The sequence below is a fragment of the Amblyraja radiata genome, chromosome 14 (genome assembly GCF_010909765.2).
Source record: "Amblyraja radiata isolate CabotCenter1 chromosome 14, sAmbRad1.1.pri, whole genome shotgun sequence".
In the NCBI taxonomy this organism is placed as follows: domain Eukaryota; kingdom Metazoa; phylum Chordata; class Chondrichthyes; order Rajiformes; family Rajidae; genus Amblyraja; species Amblyraja radiata.
Window position 1 is genome coordinate 24,820,759 of NC_045969.1, and position 19,589 is coordinate 24,840,347.

At 42.1% G+C, this 19,589-nt stretch overlaps 1 protein-coding gene across 6 annotated transcripts in view; it reads right to left on the reverse strand.

Moving 5' to 3' along the window:
• Positions 1-19,589, reverse strand: part of fndc3a (fibronectin type III domain containing 3A) — a 160,027-nt gene that overhangs the window by 94,408 nt on the left and 46,030 nt on the right. For all 6 annotated transcript variants that reach the window (XM_033032826.1, XM_033032829.1, XM_033032824.1 and 3 more), the window contains exon 3: positions 2,547-2,622. In XM_033032826.1, coding sequence (XP_032888717.1) covers positions 2,547-2,622 — 76 coding nt within the window. The remainder of the gene's footprint in view (positions 1-2,546; positions 2,623-19,589) is intronic.

Sequence of the window (19,589 nt, forward strand, 5' to 3'; positions counted from 1 at the left end):
ATATGTAGCTATTGCATAGTCAAATGGATTTGAAACATTTGCAAAAATGTCTTAGTTCCATCATTAAAATTGAACATTACCTATCCAGCACATTACAATAGAAAAGAAGTGCATTACTTGGACAGCAATACAATCACTACCTATGAACTCGTCGAATTGCAAAGTCTTCATCTTTTCCCTGCTTAGAGTGTGGACAGCTGTACACCTCTAAGCTTCCATTTAGCTGATTTTCAATCAGCCTTTTCTACTTAAAAAAGGTGTACTTTCTAGTTATTTTTCGCTCACACTCCAGACTGTTCTTACCCACTTTTTCAGCCACAATACTACTTGGCTAACATCATTTTTGAAATTCTGTTTAAAGGAGGGAGAATGTTAAGAGTGCCTCACTGCTGGAAAAGTTGCTTTATGCTGCAAGCATTTCACACGCACATCTGAATCAACACCAACGTTTACTTAGAAATGCAAAAGGTCTTGTGATCTCAACATATCTAAAATATGGTCTGAAAGCTGTTTCCATTCTGTGCACATCCATAACTAACAATCTTAAAAGATAAACTGCAATACGACATTGCTGATTACAAACTCTGATGTACATTCCTGTTGAAGCTAAGTTCATTTATTCCAATGAAAGAGTGCAGTCAAGTTAATTTATCAAATAGAACTCAATGCAAATACAGGTGCACAACCTTTTATCCGAAAGCCTTGGGACCAGACACTTTTCGTAATTCGGAATTTGTCGGCCTTCGGAATGGAAATTTTTTAGCGTAGATTTTAATGGTAGAGTGGTAAAGTGCTCGGCTCATATCCGCAAGGTCGCGAGTTTGCGCCTTGATCCCGGCAGTTCCTCGGTCGCGAGTTTGAGTCTTCAATGTAGTTTTTTCTTGCAGAATAAATGTCTGTATGAAATGCAGTGTGTTTAATGAATTCCTGAATTTGTAAATGTGACCGCAGCATTGAATCACCTCTCGCACTCATGTCACCCTAGCGGGGCTACATGCCCTTAGGCGGCCTAAGGCGACATTTTCACACTCTTATATCCGTGTGCAGCAGAGGCGACGTGCGTTTGGCGCCAAACGTGAGCTTTGGCGTGCCATGTTTAGCGCCAAACGTGAGCTTTGGTGAGCTTTGGTGTGCAGACGACATCCTGCAAAAAATGTCCGGTTTCTTCCAGGTAGGCGATATACCCTCCCGGGCAATATACCCTCCACTTCTCTTTTATGAAGGGGATTTAGTTCCCCTTTCTTCCAGGACCGACCGGAGGTTCCGCTGTCACCTCTGCGGGCCACCCTCGGTGAACGCTCACTCAACTTTGTCTTGGGATTCCTACTCTCCTGCGCAATGTACCCTCACCTTCTCTTTTATGAATGGGGATTTAGTTCCCCTTTCTTCGAGGACCGACCGGAGGTTCCGCTGTCACCTCTGCGGGCCGCCCTCGGTGAACGTCCTGTCTCCCTGTCCCTGGGATAGTAGGGGGCAATCAAATGGCACAATACCCCCCTCCCCATCCAACTCCAGAGGAATCCGCTCCCCGATGGGCCGCTACGGCGACAAGTGGCAGTTCGCCCACAGCCCGAGCTGCGCGACCCCAAGAACAAGACGTACCTTGCACACCATCAGCTTCTGCCCATACGGGGAGCGTGTTCCTCTGGAGTTGGAACGGGGCTGGGCTGGAGTTGCTGATCTGGGATCTCCGTGCTTGCAGTGGGCCTGGGGGTCGGTGTCCCGATGAGGGGGCACAGCTCGGGCTGTGGGCGAACTGCCACTTGTCGCCGTAGCGGCCCATCGGGGAGCGGCTTCTGGTGGTCCTGACGTCTCCGGCCAGTTTGCAGTTTTCCTCTGGAGTTGGAACGGGGCTGGGCTGCTGCTGGCTGTGGGTCTCTGGGATCTCCGTGCTTGCAGTGGGCCTGGGGGTCGGTGTGCCGTTGGTCCTGACGTCTCCGGTGACTGGCACTGACCTGCTGGCATCGCCGACGTGAAGACAGTGCAAAGCCCCCGCACCGGTGCAATGGGCGGGGAGCTGGAGAGGGGAGGGAAGGGGTCACACACATGGGCGGGAAGCAGAGGGGTGTAGGTGGGGTGAAACTGAAGGGAGCGACAATCTGCTGCTGCCTGCCCGCTGAGTTAAAAAGTTCCCACGCAAGACTCACGATACACTGTGTATCGTGAGCCTACCGTGGGAACTTTTTAACTCAGCGGGCAGGCAGCAGCATATTGTCAATTATTAACCCTCCCGCGCAATATACCCTCACCTTCTCTTTTATGAATGGGGATTTAGTTCCCCTTTCTTCGAGGACCGACCGGAGGTTCCGCTGTCACCTCTGCGGGCCGCCCTCGGTGAACGTTTTCAAGGACCTTTCTTCAAGGACCGAAAAAATGTCCGCTATTCGGAGGTTTTCTTTATTTGGATCTTCGGATAAAAGGTTGTGCACCTGTATTATCAAAAAACGAACTGAATCATCACATTTTTTTGACAATCTCACACAAAGAGCATGTGTTTATGAAATGCATCATGATAAGAGTTATTATTTTTAATCAGTATAAGTTACCTGTAATGCACTGAAGTTGTCCATCCTCTCTTCTAATGGTAAATGTCTCACCTGGATTGACTTGAACCAAAATAACCTGCAATTATAAATATTAATTTACTTAAATACAATTTTCAGGCAAGCAAAATGTTTTAACTTTAATTTGTAAAAAAACTAATTTATTTGTCGGAATACATTCATTTAGCTCCTTAATACATCCAAGTGCCACAGTTCACAGGAGTGGGAGGGTGAGATTGAAGAGGTGCATTTTAAGGAGACGTTCAAAGATTGGCTGAGATTGGATTACAGGGTGAAATTCCACTATATCGAGAAAATGGCAAATAAAAATCAAGTACCGGGAGAGTAGAGGAATGAAAGTTGCAGGGAAAAGGAGCTAAAACATTTGCAGATGTGGAAGAGAGCACATCCATGTTGAAATTTGGAGACTTACAAGGGCTTTCAAATTAGAGGTCAGGTGGCAGTGAGACCCAAGCCAAGCAAAACTATGCAAAGCCATTTAACCCCATTGGGCCAAGGTGATTTTATTAAGTTTTAAGATTCACAAACACACTTTCAAAGTGTTAAACTATTTTTGAGCAAATGGTGGAAAGGAAGAGCATCATGCCTGCAAATGGTAAAGAGGAGGACAACTGTTTGGACCAACCTACCCACACCACTGTGTAAATGAGCAATGTAGTAGGGTCTGGGGGCAGTCACAGAAAGAAAATAAATAAGGCCTCAGATCCCTGGCATTAATCAAGACCACTCAAGTAAGGGGAAGGGTCAAGTGATTACTGCAACCCATGCAACATTTAAAAAATTGTAAATCCACCTTTCACATTGCTTGCATAGTTATATTCATTTGGGGGACAATAGCTGGCAACGTAAATTTCAACTGAAATATTATAAAAGGGAATTTGTTACATTTTATACAGCTTTTCATCTTTTATGTACTCTGAGGACATTATGAGTAAGAGAAAACTTTCTTTGCATTATTAAATGGAGTGAAAACGAGCATATAGCAAATAATATAAAAATACAGATGTGTTTCAGAACATCTGGAATTACTTATTTACCATGATTAAATTTGTTCAGTTTAATCTTTAGGATTCAGGTAGATTCTCGTTAGGAGGTTACTACTTACAATGTAATACAATCCAACATTGTGTATGCCGGACAGCAGAATTTCAAAGCATTTGAAAGAGTTCCATTCATAGATCATAGAACAGTTCAGCACAAGAACAGGCCCTTCTGCCCAAGATGTTGGTGTCGACATAATGCCAAGACCATCACTTATGTAGCTGCACATAACCCATATCTCTCCATTCCCTGCATTTACAAATGCCTATCTAAAAGTCTTTTAAATGCCACTAACCGGCTTCATACAGACAGCGCATTCAACACACTCTGCACTCTGTGTAAAAAAAACCTGCCCCTCCCACCTTAATTTGATTTGACTATCCTGGGAAATACATTCTGATCGTGTCATGATTAGATATACTTCCATCAGGCTTCCCTGCAACCTCCGGTGTTCCAGAGAAAACAATCCAAGTCTGCCCAACCTCTCCCTGGAGCTAATGCCCTAATCCAGACAGAAGGGTTTCGGTACGAAACGTTTCTATTTCCTTCGCTCCATAGATGCTGCCTCACCCGCTGAGTTTCTCCAGCATTTTGGTCTACCTTCGATTTTCCAGCATCTGCAGTTCCTTGTTAAACATTACTTGATATTGCATCATTTACAGATAATATTAAGATGAAGTTTAAAATTCTATTGCATAATAATGACAGCAAAGGTGGTGGTGCCATTTGGACCTTTCTGCCTACTGTGGTCGTTTGATACAGCTATCCCATTAACTTTACACATTTGCACTTGCACCATTGCCCTGTAAATGCCTTTCCAATAAGCGAGTTTGGTCTTCCGACTGCGCATGCCCAGGTCATAGGTCACAAGCGAAAAACACTCTAGGCAGCTGTACCACTGCATGGACATAGACCTGCGCCTCATCTGTAGCCAGCCGGGGGCCAGAGACGTCGGGAGTCAGACAGGAGCGGTGCCCCAGGCCCACAGGCAACGCAGAGAGGCAGCAGTAAATTCAGCTCAACTCTGCCTGTTACCCTACCAGTCCTGCCTGGACTTTCGCAAACAATGGCCCAGGCTTACAGCCAGCGCGGAGAAGCAGGGCTAACTCCACGGCTCTAGGCTGGTGTCCCATCAGTCCAGGCAGGGCTGTAGGTTAACCCGGCGAGACAGGCAGAGTTGAGCTGGATTTAGCCATGCTTCTCCACACTGGCTGTAAGCCTGGGCCGTTGTTCGGAGGGTGGTGCGGAGGGAACGGTCTCTGCAGATGGCGGAAAGGGGTGGAGATGGGAAGATGTGACTAGTGTTAGGATCCCGTTGGAGGTGGCGAACATTTTAGAGGATTGTGTGTTGTATGCGACGGCTGGTGGGGTGAAATGTAAGGACTAGGGGGACTGTCTCTGTCGCGACTAGGGGCAGGGGGAGAAAGGGCAATGCTGCGGGGTACAGAGGAGACATAAGTGATGGCCTCATATATGATGGGATGGGAGCACCCCCATTCCCTAGTATGGAACACCTCATCTCGGGCATAGACGAGGAATTAGGAGTAGGGGATAGTCTTTGCAGGAAGCAGGGTGTGAAGAAGTGTAGTTGAGATAGTTGTGGGGGTCAGTGGGTTTGTAATAGACGTCAATTGATAGTCTATTTCCTGTGATGGAGATTGTGAGATCATGAAAGGGGAGGGAGGTGTCGGAGATGGTCTCAGTAAATTTGAGTGTAGGATGGAAATTGGTGGTGAAGTTGATGAAGTTCATGAGTTCTGCATGGGTGCAGGAGGTAGCACCAATGCAGTCGTCAATGTAATGGAGGTAGAGTTCGGGGATAGGGCCAGTGTATGCCTGGAACAGGGATTGTTCAACGTACCTTACAAAGAGGCAGGCGTAGCTAGGGCCCATGTGGGTTCTCATAGCTATGCCTTGGACTTGGAGGAAGTGGGAGGAGTCGAAGGAGAAGTTGTTAAGGGTGAGGACCAGCTCGGCTAGGCGGAGTAGAGTGTTGGTAGAGAAAAATTGGATGGTTCTGCGGTCGAGGGAGAAACTCCAGTTTTAAATATGAGCAAAAATAGGTAAAATAGCTACCAAATATTATTAATGGAGCCGTCAGTTTCCAAAAAACTGTCAATACAGCACAACATTACATACTAATGAATGTTCACAGAGTCAGAGGCAAGTAGCAGAACGGATTGATAACAGGTCTGAGGATTGAATACTGATAGTGGATAAGAGTGATTGTTCCACAGGGACTATTGCTGTTCACACTTTGCATCAATAATACTGATAGTGGATAAGAGTGACGAATACAGGGACTATTGCTGTTCACACTTTGCATCAATAATTTGGGTTCTGGATTCAAGGCATAATTTTCAAATTTACTAATTTGTGGCTAGTTAGGTGGGAGACTAAAACACATTACAGGAGGTCAAATGGCAACGATTTGTAAATTAAACACAACATAAATAAATGCAAGGTACACAAAAATGCTGGAGAAACTCAGCGGGTGCAGCAGCATCTATGGAGCGAAGGAAATAGGTAATGTTTCGGCTCGAAACGTTACCTATTTTCTTCGCTCCATAGATGCTGCTGCACCCGCTGAGTTTCTCCAGCATTTTTGTGTACCTTCGATTTTCCAACATCTGCAGTTCCTTCTTGAACACATAAATAAATGCAAGGTGACATTACCTGGAAGACAATAGATAGGTAGAAGATATTTAAGTATACGGAAAGTTAATTATAGATACCTCAGCTATAAATTAAACCAAGAATGAAAAAGTAAATTTAAAGAAGTTCAGAATTTAAAAAGTAAGCAAGTAAGCAACTTGCATTGAACCTTGTTTGAACCATATTTAGCATAATACTTCACCATTGTGTGGTGGCTGCAGTTTAAAAAATGATATCGGGGACTGGAAAGGACAAAAAGGATTTACAAGGATTACCCGAGAAAAGCAAGGCTGTTTATTTCAAGAATAGATGGAGAGATGAGGTCTATTTTCTCTTCAAAGAAGAGATCTCTTAAATATCTTTAAAGTCATTGAGAATTTTGATAGAGTGAATGCAGAGAATATGAAGAGCACAGCTAGAAGCCGGGGTTAAGGAAAGAGCATTCACGTCGTGTCCCCGTTTCCACCAAGTAGCGACAAGACAGACACCATTGTATGCAGATGCCGAGAAGTATGTTCAGCTCTGGCTGAAAAACTTCTAATCTTGTGTATGGACTCGATAAGAAGAAGCTAGAAGCCTTTGTTGTAAGTTAATCGCCAATGTATCCAGTAAGGAAATAATTTAAAAACTTTATTGACAGTGATAAAAACATAGAACTTGCCATCACCCTGTTTAAAGTGACCATTGCAAGTGCATTTAAGAGGAGACTACACAAGGTAATGGTGAGTTAGATTTAGACGCAGATAGGTGTAGGAGATTAATGGCACATATGTATCAGTTAGGACATTTTTAGCCAAATGATAATTTTTCAGTGCTTATTTCCTTTTTAATGTATACAATTAATAAAAACAATTTAAATGAATGAAACTTTTTCAATGGGATGTTACAGAGGCAACATGTGGGTGCCAAATCAGATACCAAAGCAATCCTAGTAGCAGTAAATGTGAGGGTTCCTGGCATAATATTTCAGCATCAGATCGTGGAGGATAAACCCAAGCTAAGTAATGTGAATGCATCCTGGAGTAAGCTGCCCAGCAGGGTTACTGGACAGCTCAATCCAGGAGGCATTCACATTACTTAGCTTGGGTTGTCGTATAAATTTGGTCAGCCATCAAAGGCTGCAAGAAACTGAATATGATCAAACATCCTCAACAGCTGACCTTGCAAAACAAATAAGAGGTCTTTTGTGAATGAAAGAGAATAAAGGGCATTGTGACAATGGCCAATTTGATTGTGGCACAGTGGTGTAGGTCACAATTTAAATAAAGTGAGTAGGGGCAGTTGGTAGTGGTGGTGTTAAAACAATTATACCAGAAGGAAATGTTCTCCCTTTGAGCTTTTGAGGAGCTGGATCAAATTAAAGCACAAAAGCTGAAGAATAATTCTAGCACTGGAATATTTCAATATTTCAAGTAAAAAAACTGGAAAAGCAAGAAAATAAACTTGTTTAAAGTTTCAAAGAGATGTAGTGGAAATAACTGTAAAAGAATGGAGACCAAGGTAATCCAGTTTATTAAATTGCTTTCAGTTCACCAGTTAAAGAGAAAAAGGGCAAAATAATATGTTGGAATTGTGTGATTAAGAACACTACTATTGGTGAAAAGCTAAAACAAAAAGAGAATTTTGGAAACACTCAGTAAATTAGAAATCATCCGAGAATGACATTACATCAAAATTGGCCAATTTTCCCTGACAAATCATGGAGTCATGAGGGATTGAGTTCATTCCCAATACCCGAGAAGGGAGGGAGAAAAAATGTCTGATGGTGGGAACACATTGAAATCGGTAGAAATTACAAAGGATAATCCCCTGATGTGGGTGAGTGGCAGAGTACATAGGTGTGGGATGTTTAGTTTTTAATCATATACTCCAGGACACAATTAAATTCCTGTTCACATGAAGCACACAAAATAAATAGTATATACAAAAAATAATAGATTTCAACAATGAGAATAAAACAACAGAATGATGCAAGACTGCAGTGCAAAACCAGAGTAGTGCTAAAGAATATTGAAGTACAATAACTGAATCACCAAATTAGGTAGCATTATCGGTAAGAGTATTGACATGGGAATTAGTTTTCAAAGATTCTGGATGTTTGATTCTGGAGTCAGATAGTAGTGGGGAACAAGCTGTTCTCAAGTCGGGACATCTGAGCTTTCAAGCTCTCAATTTTTCTCCCAGAAGATAAACGAGAGAAAAAGAAAAGGCCGGGCATCCTCGACAATACTTCCAGTCTTCCTGATGCAACACACAGCAACGATAGACTGGATGGAATGAAGTGACAAGCCTACGATGAGCTGGGCTGTATTCATCACTCTCTACAGGTTCAGCAGTCAAGAGCAGAGCAATTGCTGAGATGCATCCAGTCAGAAAACTTTCTGTAGTGATAAAAGACAAAATGGTGGAGTAACTCAGCGGGTGGGTCAGCATCTCTGGAGAATCTGGATAGGCAATGTTTCGAGTTGAGACCCTTCCTCAGATTAATTGCAGTAGGGGATGAAAGCTGGAAGAAAGGTGGAGTCAGGACAAAGTTTAGCAAGTTATAGGTGGATACAGGTGAGAGGATTTTTCATTGGCAAACAGCTAAAGATGAAAAGACAAAAGATAGTGAGATTAAGAGAAAAGAGGTGTAAAATGTGAAGCCAGAGGAAGAAATATAGGTGGAAGGGGACTGGGGTTAGAGGGAAAGGGAGAAATGGGTACGCATCGAGACGGAGTGCTGGGAAAAGCAGGGGAGTGGGGGGTTCTTTGTAGGTTAGTTACCTACAATTGGAGAATTCTATGTTCATACAGTTACCCAAATCATATGTTCATAAGCTACCCAAGCAGAATATGAACTGTTCCTCCAGATGTACAATGGCCAATTTGATTGTGGCACAGTGGTGTAGGTCACAATTTAAATAAGGTGAGTAGGGGCAGTTGGTAGTGGTGGTGATAAAACAATTATACCAGAAGGAAATGTTCTCCCTTTGAGCTTTTGAGGAGCTGGATCAAAGGATGTTTGGTGTTTGGTGGGCGGCGCGATCGACGTCGCAGCGGCCTCTGCAGTCTGTCTGTGTATTTTTTATTTTTTTGTCCTGTAGAGGGTTTAGTTTGTAGTGGGTTTTTAAATGTGTATGTGTGGGGGGTGGGGAAACTTTTAAATCTCTTCCCTGCATGGAGACCCGACCTTTTCCCTGTCGGGTCTCCTTGAGCGGTTGGGGCCTAGCGCCGTGGAGCGGCCTTGAACCGGTGTGACCTGGGGGCTGAAGTCACGGAGCCTGTGCAGCTGTGGACCTACGGACCTACCTCCGTGGAGCTAGCCAGCTTCGGAGCGTGGAGAGCTGCGGCGGCGAGCTGCTGCGACCCGACTCAGGTGGATGGTGACAGTGGGAGCCTGCGGGTCCCCGGTGGGAAACTGCTTTGCGGGGCACCGGCATCGGCGAATTCTCCCGCCCGAATTGCGGGGTTGAGAGTGACCTGGAGCGGGGCCTTACAACGCCCGGCACGGCTGTAAATTGCCGCGGACTTGCTAGCGCCCGCCGGGAGCTCCAACATCAAGACCCGGGGCAGGGCCCTACATCGCCCGGCGTGGCTTTGAGTGGCCGCGGACTTGCTAGCGCCCGCCGGGGGCTTTGACCTCGACTTCGGGAGAGGAATGGAGAGCAGGGGAGAGACAAGTTTTGCCTTCCATCACAGTGAGGAGGACTCACTGTAGGTATGTTGCAAAGCCTACCTGAAGCGTCGCTGAAAATCTGTCGCTGCGGGTGTGCGCGATTTTGGCGCCGTTTAGAGGGGGGCGGGTTTAAAACGCGATTTTCTCTAGGCTGTTCAAATCGAAGATGTTCAGCCTTGTTAATTATTAACGAAAAATCGCTGGAAGACCCCGTCGCAAAAGCTATTATTAGTTTTAAAGGCCTTGGATAATAGTTATAGTAGTTTAAAAATCAATCTCTAAACCCGCGACCACCGACAACTGTCAGGGTCGCATAGAGCAAACCACAGAAGGTATGTAGCTTATTTTTACATTAAAAAGGGCTTCTTAAGATCCCTTTATACAAAGTTTAATATTGCGAGTAGCTCATTTTGGGCCCATTATATCCCGCAGTGTTTTTCTGGGCATTTGAGGGCACAAATCTACCGCAATGTGAACGTTCTAAACCAGCGCGTTCACAGGATCCCACTAGAAAGCTGATTTAAAATGGACTTTAATTTACAGCAATTGAACACTAAATTCCTTCCATTTGGCCTATAAATTAATGTAAATGAGATTTTAAAATCATGTTTTATTGTGAATTATTTATGAATATTATTTGCACACTTAGGCTATTTAAAAATGTTAATCATTTATTAAGAAATGGATAGATGTTTAGATCTAGTAATTGAAGTTTGAAATTAACTACACTTGGGTAACTAACTAATTATATGCTTTAATTTCAGGTCATCCAAGTAAGATTATTTTATATTTGTTTCAGAATGGTTCAATCTATGATAACTGAAAATTTCATTCAGTTCTCTTAATTTTTAAGAAAGTTATGGGCTTTTGACTGTCCACGATCACAGCTTTTTTGTTACGTCCATAGAAAATCAATAGGGAACAAGATGCTAATTTCCGAGTATGAAAATGGCCATAACTTTTTAAATACATGAGATATGAAAGTGAATTAGGTGTCAAATTAAACTTATTTTTATGCTTTATCTGATGGGATAAATTACAGACTTGATTTTTTAAATCTCAAAATGTTGTAACATTGCTACTCACTGTGATGGATGTTTATGTGAATTGAATTGTGTTGGTGTGTGTCTTGGTTATTTTTTTGTATGGCTGCAGAAACCAAATTTCGTTTGAACTTCATGTGAGGTTCAAATGACAAATACAAGGTATTGTATTGTATTGTATTGTACTGTAAGTATTTTTTTTTTAACAGATAGAGGATGGTGAGTGCCTGGATGTGCTGCCAGAATTGGTGGTGGAAGCAGATACTATAGTGGCAATTAAGAGTATTTTGGATAGGCACATGGACATGTAGGGAATGGAAGGATATGGATTGTGTGCAGGTAGGTAAGAGTTGAACTTGACATCATATTCAGTACAGACATTGTGGGCCAAGGAGCTTGTTCCTATGCTGTCCTAACGGAAAATAATATTGGCTCCGCTCAATCCTATTATTTTCTATGTGGATTTTCTTAATTCACCTACGCAATTTCTCAGTCTGTAAGAGACGCACTTTAACCTAAAATCATTGTTTCCTTTTTGCATATCCATGGACATTTTTACAATCTGTTTCTGGCTAACTTGCTCTCTCATTTCCTTTTCCAGATCAAAGCTTTCATCTTTCTTTGCTTAATTCTGAAATCTTCCCAAAGCCTTGGGCTTCCTGGATTTTGTCTGGCAACATTATGTTTTTTCTTTTGATCTAATATTCAATCTCTCATGATATATTTAGTATGTTTCGTTTATATCATGAAATGTAGTTTTCCAAATTTCCATAAACTCAAGAAAAATTAATATCCTTCCTTATTTAATTTTTATTGGAATTGAACAAGGTAACGAAATGATGTTTTGGATGTGACAATTGGCAGCTCTCGCTTGACCAGGTGCAGACGCAGTTCATGGGAATTGGTAGACGGTAGGTTTGTGGAACTCCCTCAAATGCAGACACATCAATTGCTAAATTTAATTAAGGAGGAAGAACAAGGGCAAAAGAAGGCCAATATTGTTGGCAATTAAGTAGCAATCCATAGTCAATTGGTTAATCAAATCCATTGTGCTCTGCAAAGAGTGCAGGATTCATAAGGTCATTATTTACAGTATCTTGTTGAAACCAGCCAAGAACATAAGCGAACGCTGCAGGAAGGCAGAAGGAGTCTTGGAAAATATAGAATAAAGGCAACAAAGAACGTCCCGGTCCCGAGGGCAAAGAAGGACATTCTCTTCTTCTTAGGCATGGTGGGTTACTGCAGACAATGAATTCATGACTACAGAGAACTAGATGCAGCATTGCGTTCAGCCGCCTTGCAGACTGAGCCCTCCAGAGTAGTATGGACTGCAGAAAGAGACCAAGCATTTAGCAATCTAAAGAATGCTATGGTTACTGCTCCGGCGCTGGGATTGCCAAATTATAAAAAAAAAACTTTCAACCCTAAATGAATCAAAGCGGTTTGCGTCTTGGTCCTGGCTCAAGAACATGGAGGGGAAAAAAGACCGGTACCCTATTATTTTGTGTCTTTACCAGCTGAAGTAAATGGCATGCCAGCCTGCTTGCGAGCTGTAGCGGCGACGGCTACATTGATAGAAAAAGCAATCCCCATCGTTCTTGATCACTCGTGTGTAGTGATTGTTCCTCATGCTGAGGTGTTATTATAGAACTCAGCAGCTACACAGCATTTCGCAGCCACTAGAAGAACAGGATATGAAGTTATCCTTTTATTACATCCGAACTATACTTATCAGCGATGACCTGCTAAAAATCCAGTTACCTTTGTACCACTGCCAGAAGAAGGATGTGACCATGATTGTCTATTGCTTGTAGAAGCAACTGCCACTCCCCGACTGGACTTACAGAGTCATCCGATTGATAATCCTGACCTTGTCCTATTTACTGATGGCGCTTCACACCGACCTAGCGATGACAGATTATTAGCAGGATATGCAGTGGTCACACCACGCCAAGTGCTGGAGGCGTACACTTTACCATCCGGAACGATGGATCAGGCACCTGAGCTGTATGCGTTAACTCGTGCCTGCATATTGGCAAAAGATAAAAGTGCTAATATTTACACCGATTCTCACTATGCGTTTGGGGTTGTACAGAACTTTGGGCAGTTATGGAAAAATAGAGTCACACATCAGCAGGAAAGACTATTAAGCATGATAAACTGGTCTTAATTTATTGGATGCCATTCAATTGCCACGGCAAATTGCAAAGCTCATAAATCATCGGATGATGATGTATCAAGGGGAAACAGGTCAGCTGATTATGTAGCCAAACAGATTGCTCTGTGGCAAACCCCACAATTACAAGCGGCTAAAATCAAGTCTGCAGCACAAAGAAAACTCCCGGTTGGCATTGAAGTAGCCCAGTTACAGGATGCCCAGAGCCTAGCATCGCTCCAAGAAAAGAATTACTGGGGCACAGCAGGGTGTTATCAAGACCCCATTGTCTGGGTTACCCCTGATGGTCGGGTAATTTGCCCCAGGAGCCTATTTTTGTCCCTGTCTTGTCTAGCCCAAGGACAGGCTCACATGGGAAAAGGGGGGACGGCACATACATTGTCCCAACAACGGTATGCACCAGGTATATCAGTCATAATTAATAAGGTTGCAAGAACATGTCTGGTGTGTCAACAAAATAATAGAGGGAAGACGCCTGCAAAATTTGATCACCTATCACAACCTGAAATGCCTTTTGAGAATTTGCAAATTGATTTTGTACATATGCCGCCAGCAGCAAAGCATTTTAAATACATTCTGGTCATAGTTGATATGTTCTCCAGATGAGTGGAAGCACACCCCACAAGGAGGGATGATGTAAGGGCAGTAGTCGATATTTTAATGAAAGAAATAATACCTAGATTCGGGATACCCATGGGAATAAACAGTGACAGAGGAACTAATTTCACCAGTAAATTAGTTCAGAACCTGTCAAAGGTTCTTGGGTTCCAGTGGAAATTACACATACCATATCAACCACAGTTCTCAGGGACGGTAGAAAAAGTAAATGCTGAGATAAAAGCTACTTTGGTTAAAGTATGCCAGTAAAATAGATTGTTATGGCCAGACGCCATGCCTATAGTGATGTATGAAATCAGAAAAATAGAAACACGGGCAATATCACGAGATATTTGATGGGGCGAACTATGATAACAGGAACCCTGACCCCCGATGACTCCTGAGAAGGTAGCTCTAATTTGAAATGATGAAAAATCCTTAAGATATGCTCAAGCCATTTGTGAAACAGTTTGTAAGATCTATGAAAGAGTTAAGCAGGCACAGGACCCACCGGCACAAGAAAATATGAACCAGTTTAAACCAGGAGATCAGGTTTATGTACGAGCAATGAATAAAGATTATTTCCCTCCTCGGTGGAAAGGACCATATTTGGTGCTGCTAACAACACAAACAGTAGTAAAAGTAAAAGAAAAACCCGATTGGGTACATGCTGCCAGATGTAAACTGCATTACTCAGACAAAACCCTCGAAGATAAGGAAGCACAAGAACTGTAATATTTTGTAGTGATAAAAAAGTGTCCAAATGTAGACATATTCCTTATTAACTATCTTTGCAGTATTAAATACATGAATATACTAACATTATGTGGGATCAGAGAGGTTATGCGGGGGGTGGTAGATTAATACAAGAAACAGGAGGAAGGTAGAAGTTGGACTATGAAATTCAACAAATAACATCCACACAGAACACAGTGAACTCACTGCTGTAAGAAAAACAAGCTTCCTTATCTGATTTGAATGTTGGGTTTGTGACCATATCCATAGTTTCCATCTAAATTAATTAATCTTCCACATGGGCCAATGAGCTTGTTCCTATGCTGTCCTAACGGGAAATAATATTGGCTTTGCTCAATCCTATTATTTCCTATGTGGATTTTATTAATTCTCCTACATAATTTCTCAGTCTATAAGAGACCCAATTTAACCTTAAATTATTGATTCCTTTTTGCATATCCATGGACATTTTTACAATCTGTTTTTGGCTAACTTGCTCTCTCATATTTTTCTTTCCTTTTCCAGTTCAAAGCTTACATCTTTCTTTGCTTCATTTTCCCAAAGCCTTGTGCTTCCTAGATTTTGTCTGGCAACATTATGTTTTTTTCTTTTGATTTAATATTCAATCTCTCATGATATATTTAGTTGGATTTGTTCATATCATGAAATGTAGTATTCCAAATCTCCATAAACAAGCCATAGGCCTTTCAACTTGCTTTATTTTGATTCAGGATCTTCATTTCAGTTTGAATTAAACCTATTTTAATTTTTATACACAATTTTTCAGTATCTTCTAACTATGCATGATCTAACTGCCCTCAACTGCTAATACAAGGTTTCAAGATCAGTTTATTGTCACATGTACCAATTACACGACACTTTGAACAAATTAACAGCCACATGGTTCCATGCCAAATCCAAATACTTCCACAAAGTCAATGGCATTTTACAAATGTGTGAAATAGTACAAGAAGTGTTCATGAGCTTATTAGTATTATGCTAAATTGCAGAGCAAATGTCATTAAATGTGATGCCGCAGGCACTAAAACACATTAAATATACATTTAAGATATTAGGATCTCAAATGTGGAGATTGGCACTGTATAAAGTAGTATGCATTATTATAATACTAATCGTAGCTTTTTGAAAACCAGCGAAGTATTCCAGCAATAGTTGAGATATGAAATGTGCTAAATTTAGATGAAATATTGATGATAATTAATAGAATGGCTCTGCGTTTCAAATTCCAGTGACAGAAAGCCGTCTGAACAAATGGTTAACAGAATGGTGAAATACACAGGACTAAAACCTCTCAATTGCCTTTTAAATTTTATTACCAATATTATGGTAGTAAAGAAGCATATCTAAATTTAAGTTTTAATAGCTGGAACATACAATGAACCACTGCTATTTGGCAAGGTTTGTTTTTGCTGCATTCTGGGAAAAGGGTGGTTCATTTTGCATTAATCTTATGTTTATAACCATCTGTAATTACAACAAGATGAATACTGAACACATTATATTCACTGTGCTCAAAAACTTTAAAACTTGTAGTAATATTTAAATTAAAAATAGCATTTCCACACACTGCCTTCCACCTCCAACCCAATTTCCAGAGTGAGCTGGTTCCATCCACAGATTTAAGCCATTCAGCAGTCAAATTCTAGGCAGACTCTAGAGTGTTGTTGGTAGAATGTGTCAGGTATTTCCTTGCTGCCGGAGGCATAACAAGGCACTCCGCCAATACATCAAAAATATATAGGTCCCAAAGGGTTACAGCAATGCTTACAGACTAAGGTCATGAAACATCAGTTTTATAATTTTTGTCTGGGTTTTCATTAAGTTTAGATGTTTAATGTGTGACCTAGTAAAGCTTTTAAAAATGATGACAGGATTCAACAGCGTATAGAGAAACTATTTCCTCTGAGAATCATTAATCATCAGTCTTAAAATTAGAGCTTTACCAGTTGGATGCAAATATCAATTAAGACATCCCATCCACATCTCCCTCTCTCCTGCCCCACACCCCTTAACTATTCCTCAATCCCATCAAAAGACTGAGGAGCCAAATGAAATTTTCAAGATTCGCAGGTTATTAATTAAGTAAGAGTGTAACTAGAAAAGACAAATAAATAAAATCAAGATACTGATTTGTCTAAAGAGTCTCGACCCTATACTTCACCCATTCCTTCTCTCCACAGATGCTGCCTGTCCCGCTGAGTTAATCCAGAATTTTGTGTCTACCACTGATCTGTCATGTTCTATTTAATTCAGGAAGAGGCTTAAGAGTACGTTCCTGATTTTAATGTTGAAACATACAAAATCGGTGCAGGAGTAGGTCATTCGGCCCTTCAAGCCAGCACCGCCATTCAATATGATCATGGCTGATCATCCAGAATCAGTACCCTGTTCCTGCTTTCTCCCCATATCCCTTGATTTTGTTAGCCCTAGGAGCTATATCTAAGTCTCTTAAATATATCCAGTGAATTGGCCTCCACTGCCTACTGTTCCATGGGGAACAAGGAAATGGCAGATGAGTTGAACAGGTACTTTGGATCTGTCTTCACTAAGGAGGACACAAACAATCTTCCTGATATAGTAGTGGCCAGAGGATCTGGGGTGACGGAGGAACTGAAGGATATCCACATTAGGCAGGAAATGGTGTTGGATAGACTGGTGAGACTGAAGACTGATAAATCCCATGGGCCTGATGGTCTGCATCTCAGGGTACTTAAGGAAGTGGCTCTAGAAATCGTGGATGCATTGGTGATAATTTTCCAATGTTCTATAGACTCAGGATCAGTTCCTGTGGATTGGAGGGTAGCTAATGTTATCCCACTTTTTAAGAAAGGCGGGAGAGAGAAAACAGGGAATTATAGACCAGTTAGCCTGACATCGGTGGTGGGGAAGATGCTGGAGTAAATTATAAAAGATGAGACAGTCGAACATTTGGATAGCAGTAACAGGATCAGTCCGATTCAGCATGGATTTACGAAGGGCAAATCATGCTTGACTAATCTTCTGGAATTTTTTGAAGATGAAACTAGGAAAATGGACAAGGGAGGGTCAGTGGATGTAGTGTACCTGGACTTTCAGAAAGCATTTGATAAGGTCCCACATAGGAGATTAGTGGGCAAAATTAGGGCACATAGTACTGGGGGTAGAGTGCTGACATGGATAGAGAAGTGGTTGGCAGACAGGAAACAAAGAGTAGGGATTAACGGGTCCCTTTCAGAATGGCATGCAGTGACTAGTGGGGTACCGCAAGGCTCGGTCGGTGCTGGGACCGCAGCTATTTACAATATACATCAATGATTTGGATGAAGGGATTCAAAGTAACATTAGCAAATTTGCAGATGTCACAAAGCTGGGTGGCAGTGTGAACTGTGAGGAGGATGCTATGAGAATGCAGGGTGACTTGGACAGATTGGGGGAGTGGGCAAGTGCATGGCAGATGAAGTTTAATGCAGATAAATGTGAGGGTATCCACTTAGGTAGCAGACACAGGAAGGCAGATTACTATCTAAATGGCATCAAGTTGGGAAAAGGGGAAGTACAACGGGATCTGGGGGTCCTTGTACATCAGTTTATGAAAGTAAGCATGCAGGTACAGCAGGCAGTGAAGAAAGCGAATGGCATGTTGGCCTTTATAACACGAGGAATCGAATATAGGAGCACAGAGTTCAATCTGCAGTTTACAGAGCCCTAGTGAGACCACACCTGGAGTATTGTGTGCAGTTTTGGTCCCCTAATTTGAAGAAGGACATTCTTGCTAATGAGGGAGTGCAGCGTAGGTTTACAAGGTTAATTTCCGGGATGGCGGGACTGTCATATGCTCAGAGAATGGAGCAGCTGGGCTTGTACACTCTGGAGTTTAGAAGGATGAGAGGGTATCTCATTGAAACATATAAGATTGTTAAGGGGTTGGACACGCTAGAGGCAGGAAACATGTTCCCGATGTTGGGGGAGTCCAGAACCAGGGGCCACAGTTTAAGAATAAGGAGTAAGCTATTTAGAACGGAGACGAGGAAACACTTTTTCTCACAGAGTGTAGAGTCTGTGGAATTCTCCGCCTCAGAGGGCGGTGGAGGCAGGTTCTCTGAATGCTTTCAAGAGAGAGCTAGATAGGGCTCTTAAAAATAGCGGAGTCAGGGGATATGGGGAGAAGGCAGGAACGGGTACTGATTGGGGATGATCAGCCATGATCACATTGAATGGCGATGTTGGCTCGAAGGGCCGAATGGCCTACTCCTGCACCTATCGTCTATTGTCTGTTGCAGAGAATTCCACAGATTAACAAGTCTCCGGGTGAAAACGTTTTTCCTCATCTCAGTCCAAAATGGCCTAACCTTTATTCTTAAACTGTGACTGCCGGTTCTGGAGTCCCCCAACATTGGGAACATTTTTCCTACATCTAGCCTATCCAATCCCTTAAGAATTCTATATGTTTCTATAAAATACCCTCTCATCCTAAATTCCAGAGAAAATAAGACCAGTAAATCCATTATTTCATCAAATTTGTCAGTCCCTTATCATAGGAATTAACCAGGTGAACCAACGCTGCACTCCCTCAATAGCAAGAATGTCTTTCCACAAATTACGAGACCAAAACTGCACACAATACTCCAGGTGTGGTCTCACCAGGGCCCTGTACAACGGCGGTAGGACCTCTTTGCTCCTATACTCAAATCCTCTCGCTATGAAAGCCAACATGCCATTTGCTTTCTTCACTGCCTGTTGAAGTACACATTGTATTTTGCCAAGCCACCAAAGCAAGAACAATGCAAAATCTGCTTAGTAGCATAAATAAACTTGACATTTAATTCAACCTAACCTATTATTCCACTTCAACCAAGACAAAAAAGTTTATGACCAATACAGATATCACAATTTTATGTACCCATGTTTTTATGCTTACAAGATTGATTCTGCTCTGTTGCACCCTTCATGACAAGACTTCTCAAGGTTTGCGTGTTAAACAAACTGCAGAGAAATGTAGTAAATCACAGAATTATACAGCACAGAAACAAAACTGCAATAGCTCCTATGAAAATTGGAGCTAAGCCGGTCATCTTTGGAAGGAATGGACAGACAAAAAAGGATCCCAAACCAAAACGTTG